Source organism: Crocuta crocuta, unplaced genomic scaffold (genome assembly GCF_008692635.1).
Source record: "Crocuta crocuta isolate KB4526 unplaced genomic scaffold, BGI_CrCroc_1.0 scaffold31, whole genome shotgun sequence".
Classification (NCBI taxonomy): Eukaryota; Metazoa; Chordata; class Mammalia; order Carnivora; family Hyaenidae; genus Crocuta; species Crocuta crocuta.
This window is the reverse complement of record NW_027528362.1, coordinates 6,401,101-6,415,842: the sequence shown is the minus strand read 5'-3', so window position 1 is coordinate 6,415,842 and position 14,742 is coordinate 6,401,101. Positions and strand designations below refer to the sequence as shown.

The window sequence follows — 14,742 nt, the reverse complement described above, 5'->3', positions numbered from 1 at the left end:
GAGCTGGAGCCAGTAGGTGAATGTAAGCCATTTGGACAAGGCAGTGAAGATGATGTGAGCAAAGACACACATTTTTGGACCTCGATGACAAGGGTTATGTAAGACTTCACAGCTGTGACGTCCTGTGAGGCGGAGGCTGCGGACTGTTTAGGTCACCTGCCCGGGTGTGAATATCATTTTTAGAATCACACAACCAGGCCAGAACATTAGAGAATGTGCCCTGGGCACAGGCATCAAATTTCAATTCCTTCCTGCTCAGACTGAATAGGAAGGAAGAGGGTGTGGGTCACCTGTGCACCTGCCCCCGTATACGCCTGGCTGCGTCGCAGAGCACATATTCTGCTTCAAATACCTCCAGAGAAAAGAAGCATTAAAAAAAGATCCGAGTATATTTACACGGAAGTCATGGTCAACTCTAGAAGAAAGCTGCTAGAGAAGACTGATCGAAGCAGAGGAGACATTTCAAATTAGGAACGAGTAAGTAATAAGCAAGGCAAAGCAGGAGCTGCAGATCAAGTATTTGAGAAGTTGGGCTAAAAGGTGAAAATAAACAAAAGCCTAAAGAAAAAGCAGCCAGCAATCAGCCGACGGTTGTTGAAAGGTATCTGCATCTAGTATTCATCGGTGATGATTTCGATTATTTGAAGGCAGAGGGAAGAAAATCAGCCAAGACGGAAAGACCAAAGATGTAAGAAAAGACACAGACTTGGGCAGACGGTACCTCTGAAGGCCAAGGAACCCAGGCTCCAGGTAACCGCCGGCCTACTCGCAGCCTGCTCTTCACTGTAAGCAGTCAGGACGTTGGCAGGCGCAGTGGGGAGAGGACTCAGCAGGAGCAGCAATAAACTCGCTGTGGCTGGGCCACTCTGGAGGACCGTGTCTGTCAGCAGTAACTGAGCTCTGGGAGCCAGCCTTGAAGTCACCCACCTACACCGGTTCAGCCACGGTCCTGAGCCCCCATAGCCATTTACACAGAAGTCAGCTTGTGACAACCAACTTATTTTAAAAGAGAAACACTGCGGTACGGAGGCTCCCATACACAGGAGGGAACCTCACAGGGGCATCACGCACCCCATCGCGGCTTCCTCATTATTTTGCTAGAACCACAGCAAACATACTCTTCAAAGGATGTTGCAGCAAAGTGAAGTTCCCTCTTGCTCTCCTCTCACGTGGCCCTAGGGGACGGGACTTCACGTAGTTGTGGGAAACTGCCACTGTTATGGCATAGGAAATAAGGACATCTTTCTTCTCGTCTGGGTCAGGAAGTCGGGGCTGGGGGGGAATGCGTACAGACAGTGACTACTGACCAACAGAAATCCCTTCCTTTCTGTCAGTGCGGTCAGAAAGCATCAGACACCGTATGCTAATAGAAATGGAATACAAGGACATAGTCAATGACGTGGAAAACACTAGAAAAATGTGACATATTAGAAAACAAGTAACTGTCAAGGTCCGCATCTGTATTTTTACAAACCACACAATACAAAAATTGTGCAAATACTTTTAATTGTTCTATTTCATCACAACGAATTCATTACGAGATGTTAAGTTATGCCCGATGACAGGGAACACACTGGTTTAAGTTAGCTTTTCCTCCTTTTCCCTCTGCTACCTCTCAGTTTGCCCTTTTTCTTCCCAAACACAGATCTGGCAGTCACCAGCACTGGTGCCGTCCCTGCCCGGTCATCGTCACTGGAGCTGCTGCTGGTCGAGTCTTCAACGCGGATGGGGGCAGGGCGCGCCGCGCTCCGCAAAGCCGGACGGCTGGCGGGGGGCTCCTGGGCCACGCTCCCACTTTGCAGGCTCGCTGAAGATACACACTCAGCATCCTCCCCTGAAGATGCCCCGGGTGGCGGCGAGAGGCAGCCACCCCCCAGAAACCCGCCATGTTCACTCTGTTGCTTAGAATCCGAAAGCCTCTTTCTTTTCAGGTTTGAGGACTCTTTCTGTCTATTCTCCCGGCTTCTCTTCTGGGTTCTTCCCTGTGCCATATCAGGGAACTCACACTCTTTCTCCATGGCAACGGACACGGCTTCTATTTCACTGGCCACTTCTTCTCTTTCTTTTCTCAGCATACATGTCACAGCTCTGTTAAGTCTTTGGCTCCTTATACCCTTGGCATCTTGTTTCTCCTGTTGAGCTAATCTAAAGAAAGAATCAATTCGGAGCTGTCTAAAAAAAATGAAATGAAATAAAAAATCAGGCAAGTAGGTAAGCTTTCTAAAGCAAATCAAAGAGCTCCACCTTGATCACCAGTTTGGATGACTCTCGGAGAACATGAATTCGTTCTGTCTCAAAAGCCAAATCTCTCCGACATGATTTGCTGACAGTAGATTTTATTTTCTGGATCATACTTAAAGCAGTACTTGTACCACCTCTGTCAGCCCCAAAGCCCTCCGTCCACATCTCAAATAAGGACCCCCCCTTCCAAGGCACTTAATGAGAGTTACATATTTCCCAGAAGCCAAAAATACCATCTCCTTTTGGGGCAACACAGTGTCATGGGGTCTGTCTCTAAATTCCTGTCTTCCCCTCTTCTGAACACATCATGCTCATGCGACACAGAGGAGACGGCCTCACAGCATTGTGCATTGGGAGTCGTAGGAAACAGGCATGCGTTTTGTTAGCAAATCCACTTTTACAAGGACAGTTACATTCGGGAAAAGCTTTATGTCTAATGTTCCTCACAGAACACATGATTTAGGAAAACCTGAAAATGGAGGGCCTACTAAGTGAACTAAAGCAGTAAGTGAAATCTCTTTGATGAAATGCAATCTGGTCATTTGAAATTACAAAAACCGTGCAATACACAGAAAATTGTCCTCTTTGATTATGGGGGGGAGCCAGATCTATCAGATTGCACTTATGTGTGACAACAAATCTATGTGGGAACGAGGAGAAGGGGGGAAATAAAAGAAAATAGACCGAAATGTTAACATCTTTGTCAGAGAAAGTAAATAATAGATAATTTTAATTCATTTTTTCCACTCTCTAATTTTGGGGAAACAAATTTATACTAACTTCTACAAGGTAAGGGAAGAAATGTATTTCAATAAAGCCAACAAGCTTTCCGAGTCTGCTGGCAATCAATGTCTGTATTATAGACAGTCCTCAAATAAGCAACAGGAGACCCTTTCTGGAAGGGCTGTCTACCTCAGTTTTACTTGTGCTTTTTCAAGACTAACTGACCTTGATGACAATAGATTTAAATATATGTATCTTACAGGATACGGTCCCGTATGCACAGGAAAACCATAAATATATGTATCTTACAGGATATGGTCCGTATGCACAGGTAAACCATTCAGGAGAAATATCTTGGAAGTTGTTCCTGGGCGGGAACAGCTTTCTGTGTGGGCAGGAACATACTCACAGATGAGCAAGACACAATTAACGTACCAACTCAGGAGAACTGAGGGCCATACAAAGGCCTTGTTTCTCCTCAAAAATCTCTCCTGCCAACATGCCATAATGATGATGATTCACATATAGAATTAAGGAGCATTCGTACTTAAGGATTTAATGATCAGGATTGCTCTGGACTAGACACTTCCCAGACTTTCAAAAAATGAAAATAGCTCTGAAAAAGCAAAATATTCAACCATAAACATCTCCATGTGCGATCCATTATTAGTCCGGTTTTTTTCAAAGTCAGAATGAATATGCAAAGACACCAAAGTCCAGGCTTAAGAGTGAAATTCAAAAATGAAGACAAAGTGCGGTTTTCTCTTCTTCTGTTTCCTCTGTTCTCTTATCTGAAGAATAATAATTTAAAAATGCATGTCATATGCCCTAAAATAAAAGAGTAACTGGTCTATAAGAGCTGCCACTCACAGCCTTCCTGAGTTCACTCCTCCCCCGGAATTTAGGAACAGAGCTCCCAGGATTACCTGCTGAGCGTTCAGTTGCTTTAATACTGGAAACAGGGACTCATCTGTCTTCGTCCTGTTCCAGCCAAAATAACGCTGACAAAATATGCAGGCAGTTAAGGCTTCTACGTGCTTTTAAAGATATTTAAACAAGTGATAAATAAAAAGGTACAAAGAACCCAGCCTAATTCCATTCCCCAGATCTCTAAAGATTTTCATATTTATAAAGAATAGAGAGGAAGAGAAAAGAATGACAAATTCTGCAACACAATCACGTGGCACTGTGTCCTTTTCAACATCCTCTAAGACACGACATATCCAATTCTCATCAAAGACTGATTAGTATGAAGCACAGTTAACCTAGATTAACAAGTTTCAGATATCATACATACTTCTTGGGGAGAAAAATACTGTGGTTAGACTAATACTATTAAACATTTAAACATCTATCCAAGTGATTACTTAAATATGCAGAAAGGAACATATAAATAATAATAAAGAACAAAACCAAAAATCTTTTCTATTCTTTCAGAATGAATGAATACTTATTATGTGGTAGTATCTATGAATGTTTATCACTACTTATTTCCAGAAAGACCCTCTTCAACACTAAAGAGGTTATTCATGATAGCTAAAACACGGAAGCCACCCAAGTATCCAGCTATAGATGGATGGATAAGCAAAATGTGGGGCATCCACGTAATGGAGTATGATTCAGCCATAAAAGGAAGGAGACTCTGACACACATGACAACATGGATGAGCTTTGAAGACATGATGCTAAGTGCCATAAGCCAGACATACTTCCACTTTGGGAGGTCCTCAGAGTCGTCGAATCAGAGACAGCTGACTTGTGGTGACCAGGGGCCGAGTGGAGGTGGATGGGGAGTTACCATTCGAGGGGGACAGTTTCAGTTCTTTTCAGATGAAAACAATATGGGGGTGGAGGGTGGGGACTGGTGCCCAACAGTGTGGATGTGTGTAATGGCACTGAAGGGTACACTTAAAATCTTAAGATGATAAATTCTGTTGTGTGTATTTTAACCACACCAAAAAAAAAAAAAAAAAAAAAAAAAAATCCTAAGGAGAGAGAAGAAGGAGCATCTTAGATAAACAGAATGTTAAGAAAAAGCTGATCCTAGTTCATGTTCCCTCAGTTTGCAACGGAAACACACACTTTGCTCAGTGTCCCTTTATGTTTTAAGAGTAAAAGGATATTCTCTAATTTTGTCGAGATCCGGCCTCCCCCACAGAAATGAGCCCCTGGAGTCATCCACCACGGGTCTGAGGTAAGCGTCTGCCACAGCGGGGTTCGGAAAGCCAGGTGTGAGCTGCAGCTTGCGTAACTTTGTTTTCACTTTGGTGTCATGAGGGTTAGGTCTTATCTTCTTATTATTTTGAGCTTCATGCCACCACTCTCTAGAAGGCAAAGGGGACAGGCCACAACATTACAGTGGATATGCTGCAGATTCAGGCCTGCACTTAGACGGAAGATGCAAGCTCGCGGCCCACCTCCAGAACATCCAGAACAAATCCTATGACCCACTGAGGAAGAGCCATATTATTTTTAATGTTCGTCACCACAACATGTAACGATGGCAAACACTGACTGAGCGCCTACCGGCCCGGCCCTGACGTAGCTGTTCGACATCACTGTCCTCATGTCACAGATGAAGAAACAGAACACCAGCAGAAGTCTCTAGTCACAACACTTCACAGCCGGGACTGCTATGGTCAGACCCTGAGAATCTCCCTCCAGAGCCCACAGCTTCTCCGGGTCTCTTTCTCAGAGGTAAAATGAAGTAAAATGTATCATTTGCCTCAAACCAACTACAGTAACAATGCAAGAATATTTAAGAATATGTAAAAATGCCAAAAACATGTTAAATTTTTAAAAATGCAGAACAGGACTCTATATAAAGTATGACGTCAATTTGGGGGGAAATGCATACCTGTGGGGAAAGAGAAAAAATAAACAGGGCAATTTAAAATAAGAAAAACAGTAACAACCATTATTTTACTGTGTTAGGCAATGTTCTAAGCAAGGACAGAGCTGTTCGTGGTCTTCTTCATATTTTATTCCTTTTTCAGTTTTTTCTGAATTTATTGTGCGCATAAATTACCATGGCAAGTTCAAGACACTCCTGCCACCCACAAGCGGGGTCCGCGGCCCCTCCCTCAAGCCGGGTGGGCTCTGTGACCGTGAAGTGATGCTGGGCCAGGTCTGGAGGGGCAGTTTCCCCAACCTGACCCTCAGAGACTCCACCTGGGAAGCAGCTGACATACGGTGAGGACGCCCCGGCTCTTGAGGAGGTCCAGACGGACTGGGCTGCCCTTCTGGCCGAGCCCCTGGCTGACCGTCGGCACCATGGGCCCAACCCGGGGCTCCGTCTCCAGTGGGTCCTCTAGCCCAGCTGAGCCACCCCCAGACACACGTGGAATCCGACAAGACACGTCCACGCAGCCCCACCAACTGCAGATTCGTGGGCAAAATCACTGGCTGCCACTGAAGCCACTGAGGTTTAAAGTATTTTGTAATACGGCAGGAGATAACCAGAAAAACTGATAACATTTAGGAAAAATGAACGGCATAAAGTTAAAATAAAACCATAAAGATAATGCTCACCGAATACACCTTCAATGGAACTTCAAAAAAAAAAAGGGGAGGGGGGGCGCCTTGGTGGCTCAGTCGGTTAAGCGTCCGACTTCGGCTCAGGTCATGATCTCATGGTTAGTGAGTTCGAGCCCCATGTAGGGCTCTGTGCTGACAGCTCAGAGCCTGGAGCCTGCTTCGGATTCTGTGGCTCCCTCTCTCTCTGACTCTTCCCTGCACATGTTGTCTCTCTCTCTCAAAAATAAATAAAACATTTAAAAATTTAAAAAAAAAAAACCCTCTATCTCATGTTCCACTGCTTCACATACTAATTTACTATTAGTATTAGAAACTCATGGGACGCCTGGGTGGCTCAGTCAGGTAAGTATCCGACTTCGGCTTAGGTCATGATCTCGCGGTTCATGGGTTCGAGCCCCGCATCGGGCTCTGTGCTGACTGCCAGCTCAGGGCCTGGAGCCTGTCTTTGAATTCTGTGACTCCCTCTGTCTCCGACCCTCCCTTGCTCACGCTGTCTCTATCTCCCTCTCTAAAATAAATAAAACATTTTAAAAATAAAAAAAGAAACCCTCAGATTTGCTCGCAGCTGGCCCCACCTCACCGATGCTGGGGCGCCATCTTGTGTTGAAAAATATAACTGCAGTTTCCACTGCAGGACCAAAATGAAAATCGGAAAACACGCCCTGTTTTACGATACTGTTTCCAAGAGCGCACAAAGAGAATACCTGTCTTTCTTCCCCACTCTCTTTTGAGTTTTCTCCTCTGAGATAAGTAATTAGGATTGTCAGCTAGGAGGATCTGCACAACACGCTGAGCACACATCACACAACCTCCTTAAAGCAAGAGGGCCAGGCACTCACATAAGACGCAGCCGGCCGTGGGGCCAGGAGCCGTGGGGCCAGGAGCCGTGGGGCCAGGAGCCGTGGGGCCAGGAGAGGGAGCTGGGTGACTGTCGTAAGACTGAAGGGTCTGTGCCCCGGCCAGGCCAGCTGGCTGGACTGCTGTTCTCCGGCCCTGCTCTTTCTATTTGGGCCCAGTGTTTTCAGATCTCATTTCCTCCAAATTTTCTGTGAAACCTGCCAATTTACATACTGGCACCCAATTCAAAATCGAAGCCCCTTTTTGTGGGCCAAACGATGCCCAGCGGGGCTGAGCTCAGCAGGCAGGCCCAGAGTGGCTCCACCTCTCAGGGCTGGCGTCGGGGACTGGCCACAGTCGGCTGGGGAGAAAGGGAAGCAGAAGAGAAAACAGGCAACATGGGCGATCTTCCTGCCCTTCTGCCTCCCTTCCCGCCCTTTCCCTCCGCACTGGTGTTCTCGGTGTTCTCGCTGCCGGGCCAGGCACGGCTGACGCTGCTCTCTGCCGACGACCAGCAGAGACGGCTCAGCGGGCTCTGAAAATGTACACCACTCAACTGACAACAAACAAGCTAAATTTGTTGGGAGAAAAAGAACGGCATAAACAGGCATTCACTGTATTACAAATGCAAGTTTTCAACCAACAAAAAAAATTGGGATATCAAACTGAAAAGCTAAATACCATTTTTACTTATCCTAAAAGAACAATCAGGCAAGAACCGAAACCTATGTCTATAAAGACACTCAAGTCATGCTTGTTTAGACTTTAAAAAAATAAAAATAACAACCGGCATCTAATTTATTAATCATGACACATCAAGACTACCACGGAGTCATTAAAAACTGACACTAGGGGCATCTTGTGGCTCAAACGGCTAAGTCTTGATTTCAGCTCAGGTCATGATCTCATGGTCATGAGACTAAGACTCACATCAGGTTCTGTGCTGGGCATGAAGCCTGCTTAAGATTCTCTCTCCCTCTGCCCCTCTCTCCTGCTCGTGGTCTTGTTCTCTTTCTCTCCCTCTTCTCTCTCAAAAAAAAAATAAAAATAAAAAAATAAAAATTTTAAAAGACCCTGATAATAACCTATACACTGTAAAAAGTAGATGGCATCATCCCATTCTTATAAGAAGAAATACACACTCATATGAGGACACACGTATGTATGTGTCTGTATATATATAATGGATAGAGTATACTGTACATAGAAAAGTCTAAAGTTATATAAACCAAACTGTTAACTGTAACCATCGTTTTAATTCATTTCATAATTTTTCTATAATTATTTGTATAATAAAGTTATTTGTAGTTTTTCAAGTTATTGATATACCATGACATACGAGCTACCCAGTAAGTTACTCCCGGTATATTACTTCCTCAATACTATGCAAATTATGAAGAGAGAGATAGAGAAAGCATAAAATCAATACACTGGTGTGTGTGCCACAGCTGCAGTACAGCAAACATTAAAACCATTTCCGTATTTAAGTTTTAATTTTAATCCCTGATCCTTTAGAGCAGAACATCTGAGTCTTTTTCAGACACAGGAGCTATATCTGGAAAGAACTCTGAAGAATCATTAAGTCAACTACTTCCAAACAGTATCTCGTGACAAGGTTAGAAATGCCATCACAACCTCACAAATGGACTAAAAACCACTGCACTGTGAAATCTATGGTATTGGGACTTACAGTCCAAGTTTTTTTTTAATGCCATCGAGGACCAGCCTGAAAGAAAAGAAGGACCTTCACAGACATAGTCCTCACTACCAGCGTCTCGGGACCCCCATCATGGACAAGTGCACCCCAGGGACAGCACAACCCTGGCTCTGGCTGGGAGGCAGCCCCATCACTGACACACCTGAGTACACGCAGCAAGGAGGGCAGCATCACACCTCCACGCCGCCTTGGCTGACCGCGCAGAACTCGTGACGCACACAAATACAGGTACGCGTTTGCTTCTCTTCTCGCCCGAGAGCGTGGAGCCCCCTGAGAGCGCCGCCTAGACTCAGCCATCGCTCCTACCCCAGCCTCACAGGCTGTCTGACACATAGTACCTACTCAGTAATTATCTGAATGAATGAAATGGAAATTTCTACTGGCCTAGGACATCCCACAGGCCTGGCTATGTACCCTTGAACTAGGATAAGCCTGGTGCCTCTAAAAACACTGTCTCAGATTTCACTGAACTATAGAAAAGGGAAAACAAATTTCATAACCCAATCAATCCCTCCTGTTTTCCCAATGAACAGTGATTTGCAACAGTTCATAATGTAAATAATGGTTCTGTTTGTTACATTACGTACTTACACAAACATCTGAATTAAAGAAATTAACAAAGAACTTACGAGAATTTTAGGAGAGGTTCTAGGCCGTGTCCAGGGAACTCGTTGAGAATTTCCATGGCTGTAACACAACCTACCGTTGGTATTCCTTCTGTATAATCACTTCCAAGCAAATAGGCCAAATTTATTAATTTGCTCCGGTCTAGTCCTATGAAAGTAAAACTCATTTTATATTTTTTAACATTTTTACTAGAACACACCAAGCAAGCCTCTGCCTCAGGGCCTCTGCACTCTCTAGGCCCTTTGTCTGACACGCTCATCCCTAAGGTATGTACAACACTCGCTACCCATTAGTTACCTATTAGTAGAGCTTTTCGTTACCACAACTCTATATACGACAACACACACTTCCTGTGCCTGCAGGTCGCCCTCTCCTCTTTCATAGCTTTATTTTTCTATACGGTACTTATGTCAAATTATGATTTACACTTATCATCATCTGTTTCTCCCACCAGACTTTCATTCTCCGCTGTTTCCCCACTGCCAAGAACAACAACTGGCCAGGGGAATCGACACATACCCAGAGGAGCCGACGGAGGGCCATGAAGCTCACAACCCCAGCAGGGGTGACTCCCGCCTGCCGCCCCATCTCTGCCACCTCCCACTTACTCTGGAGACCTCAAGGAAGCAAAGTCTAAGCAGGTCAGGTAATTAAAAATGCAGACCAGGCCTAACCATTACTAGGGCTTTAATTCTTAATTCTAATTCAAAAATCCTATTCCTCTACATAAGCAAAAGATCACGTACGTGAGAACGGGTATAGACCTACCATTTCCACGAATACATTAAAGTAGTTCCTCGGAAAGCAAAAAAGTCACGACACAAACTCAAAGTGACCATACTCTGAAGCCTTACCAAGTTGGTTGTGAAAGTCCACATACTGGTAATATTCCACAAACTTGTTTTTATTAAAAAAGTTTTTATAGACATGCCGGGCTCCAAACAGCCAAATATCACTGTCATCGGTGATTGTTCCAGAAGTCTGATCAGTCAGGTCCAGGAGGGCGCACTGAGCCTCTGCTTCCATGGGAGCCTCGATGTAGGGGACGCCAAACAGGCGAAGAAGTTCCTGGAGAGTGACAGACCCGCAACGACCCCTGTCAGATGGCCTTGACCAGCAATGGGAGCCGCGTCAACAGCTCCCTTAGCGGGCTCCCTCAGGGAATTGGTTACGGAGAAGGGGGCGGGCACGGCTGAGGGAGGCGTGAGCCGGGACACCCACCTGGCTCTCCAGGAACATCTGCCCCGTGACGGTAGCAGCAATGCGCTCCTGCTGCTGCTTCTGTGCGGTCAGTGAACTCTGCTGTGCCAACAGGTCGCTCTCCAGACTTTCCAGTTCCTCCTATAAAGTAATTTCATCTCTAGATAATCATATTAATAGTCCAATGAAACTCCTTTCTTACAGAAAGCCTGCATTTAGTCTGAATAAATTACCACATAAGCTTTCCTCCTTATGACGTTTTCCGCTCGGATTTCGGAGCAAGCCTACAATTTCTGTAGCTCCCTCACTAAATCACAGGAGGTGGAGAAGCTACATAAAAGAGGAGCCGTCAGCAAGAACAAGATGCAGGCAGACAGAAGCCACGTGTAAAGAACCCGTGGAGGGTGGGGGGCGGGCTGGCTCAGCCGGTAGAGCCTGGGACTCTGGATCTTGCACTTGTGAGTTCAAGCCCCAAGTAGTGTGTAGAGATTACTTAAAAAACAAAGATCTTTAAGAAAGAAAGCAAGCTGTGGTATACATGCATACAATGAAAGTACTACTCAGCCATAAAAAAAAAAACAAAAAAAAACCCAACAATGAAATCTTGCCTCTTGGGACAACATGGCTAGACCTCGAGGACATTATGCTAGTAAAATAAATCAGAGAAACACAAATACCATCTGATCTCTCTCATAGGTAGAATCTAAAAAAAGTTTTTTAATTAAAAAATTTTTAAAAAGTGCAGACACAGAGAATAAATTGGTGGTTGCTGGGGGGCTGGGGAGGGGGAAGAAATGGGTAAACTGTTGAGTTTGGGTTTTTTTTTTTTACTTTAAACAAATTGAATTTTAAAAATCAGAGTGTGAGATGCCACTTCCCACCCAGTAGGATGACAAAATCAAAAGGACAGACATTAGTACGTGTTGACAAGGATATGGAGAAGCGGGACACTTGTGCACTCCTGGTGGCAATGTGCAGCCACTTTAGAAAACAGCCTGATGGGCCCTCAAAAGATTAAACACGGGTGCCCTGTGACCCAGCAAGTCCATCTGCTAGGTGTGTACCACAGAGAAATGAAAGCTTACATCCTCACAAAACCTGTAGGAGAGCAGCACTGTTCATGATAGCCAAAAAGGGTAAAGAACCCAAATGCCCATCAAATGGACAAAAGAATGAATAAAATGTGGTATGTGTCCATACAGTGGAATACTGTTTGGCAATAAAAAGAAATAAAGTACTGGGGCGCCTGGCTGGCTCGGTCAGTTAAACGTGTGACCGCTGATTGTAGCTCAGGTCGTGATCTCACGGTACGTGAGTCTGAGCCGGGCATCAGGCTCTGTGCTGATGATGCAGAGCCTGCTCGGGATTCACTCTCTCCCTCTCCTTCTCTGCCTCTTCCGGCTTGCTCACTATCTCTCTCTCCCTCAAAATAAATAAATAAACTTTAAAACAATTAAAAACTTAAAGAAAAAGAAGAAAGCACTAACACACACTACAATATGGATGGACCTTGAAAACGTTCTGCTAAACGAATGGAGCCAGAAACAAAAGGCACAACTTGCATGATCCCATTTGTATGAAACGTCTAGAAAAGACAAATCCAGAGACAGAAAATCAATGAGTGGTTCACAGGGGCTGAGCGGAAGAGATGGGTGTGACCGCTAATCAGTACAGGGTTTCTTTTTGAGGCGATGCACAGATTCTAAAATTGTGATGGTTGCGGAATTCTGTGCATATGCTAAAAGCTATGAATTCTAAAAAATAAAATCAATTTCCCTAACATCAAAATACTTGGAGATAAATATAACAAAGGATGTGTAAGACTGATGCATAGAAAACTGCAAAACCCTGCTAAGAAAACTGAAAAGATCAGAATGAATCAAGATATATCCTGTGTTCCCAGCCCAGAAGATATAGTGTTGCTAAAATGCTAATTCTCCCCAAATCGATCTGTATATTCAGTGCAAACCTTAAGCATTTTTCATACAAATTGAGAAGCTAATTCTAAAATTTATATGGAAATGCACAGAATTTACTACAGTGAAGCAACTTTAAAAAAACAAGGTCAGAAGACTCAACTTCACATTGTCTCATTTCAAGAGTTTGTGTAAAACTACAATTTGTGATGTTTTAGTTGATTTTGGCATATGATACAAGACACCAAAGCTCTTTTGTTTTTCTAGCACCACTGAAAAGACAGTCCTTTCTCCATCCGGCTGCCTTTGTAGCTCTGTTGAGAATCTGTTGTCCCTACATGCATGGATCCATTTCTGTACTTTCTAGTAAGTTCTGTTGATCGATGTGTCTATCTTTACGCCAAGAGCAAACTGTCTTGATTATTGTTGTTTGATTCTGTTGCTAGACTCTATTTTGTTCTACTGATCCATGTGTCTACCCTTGAGCCAATAAAATACTGCCCTGATTACTGCAGCTTTATAGTAAATCTTTTTTTTTTTTAATGTTTATTCTTCTTGAGACAGACAGAGACAGAGACAGAGTAAGCAGGGGAGGGGCAGAGAGAAAGGGAGACTCAGAATCTGAAGCAGGCTCCAGGCTCTGAGTTATCAGCACAGATACAAACCCACAGACTGCGAGATCATGACCTGAGCCAAAGTCGGACACTTAACCAACTGAGCCACCCAGGCTCCCCTTATAGTAAAACTTGATATCAAGTAGTATAAGTCCTCCAATTTTTTTCGTTTGCAAAATTGTTTTGACTACTCTAGTTTCTTTGCTTTTGCATGTAAATTTTAGAACCGGCTTGTTAATATCCATCAAAAAATTCTGCTTGGGTTTTACTGGAATTCCATTCATCTATGGGTCAGTTTGGGAAGAAGTGGCATCTTAATGATACTGAGTCTCCCCATCCAAAACCACATGTATTTAGGTCTTCCCCAATTTCTATCATTAGTGTTTGCAGTTTTGAAATAAGTTATCTTCACATATGTTGTGAGTTTGACACACAAGTATTTTATGCCTTTAGGTGCTGCTGTATGTGGTTCTTGCAGTAGACTGAATTGTGTTCCCCCAAAACCCACATGTTAAAGCCCTAAACCCAGATGTGACTGCATCTGCAGATGGTGTCTTTAGGAGATAATTAGGATTACGTGAGGTTATGAAGGGTGGAGTCCTAATCTGACAGGATTGTAGCCTTAATAAAAAGAGGGATCTCCCTCCCTCCCTCCCTACTCCTTCCTCTCCCCCTCTAGCAGCCCCCTCCCCCGCCCCTCTATATAAGGAAGAGGCAAGGAGGCAGCCGTCTACAAGCCAGAAAGAGCCCTCACCAGGAACCAACACCAGCCTGCACCTTGATCTCAGACTGCCCAATCCCCAGAACTATGAAAGTGTAAGTGTGTTATTTAAGGGGGAAAAAATGCAAATAGCTAATAAATGTTCATCCAGTAACTCCTTGAAGCTCGAAAGCTATTTAACTTGGCTCTTTCTTAGCAATAAGTTAAAACTCAGTGTCATATTATTACCAAATTAATATCTTGCCATTCATTGAGTGAACTGTCTGCTTCTTTTTCAGCTTCTTCACATGGCTCAATATCCAAGGCCTCACTTCCAGAGTCGTGTCTTAGGAGGCCCTCGGAATCAGCAGTGGCTTCTTCTGTCTCAGTTCCTATTGATTCCTCTTCATCTTGTCCAGAAGGAGGTCTGGAAGCTTCATGTAACTCAGCTTGAAGTTCGTCGTTACTAGGGACACTCTGGACTTCAATGAAACTTCCTGTACCAAAATGAACAAGATCACTTTACATAAGTGAAACATTTAAATTAACCTGAAATCATCGAGAGCTTTCCAAAGTATCCTTAAAAATAATTTATCCCTGGGTCACCTGGGTGGCTCAGTCGGTTAAGTGC

At 44.1% G+C, this 14,742-nt stretch overlaps 1 protein-coding gene across 1 annotated transcript in view; it reads right to left on the bottom strand.

The window, feature by feature from the left end:
• Positions 1-1,489: 1,489 nt before the first annotated feature.
• Positions 1,490-14,742, bottom strand: part of ERCC5 (ERCC excision repair 5, endonuclease) — a 32,902-nt gene continuing 19,649 nt past the window's right edge. The window contains exons 10-16 of the mRNA XM_077753902.1: positions 14,361-14,608; positions 10,903-11,022; positions 10,536-10,749; positions 9,684-9,828; positions 5,087-5,287; positions 3,874-3,975; positions 1,490-2,172 (exon numbers count right to left, since the gene is read on the bottom strand). Of these exons, the coding sequence (XP_077610028.1) occupies positions 1,584-2,172; positions 3,874-3,975; positions 5,087-5,287; positions 9,684-9,828; positions 10,536-10,749; positions 10,903-11,022; positions 14,361-14,608 (1,619 nt within the window). The 3' untranslated portion in view covers positions 1,490-1,583. The remainder of the gene's footprint in view (positions 2,173-3,873; positions 3,976-5,086; positions 5,288-9,683; positions 9,829-10,535; positions 10,750-10,902; positions 11,023-14,360; positions 14,609-14,742) is intronic.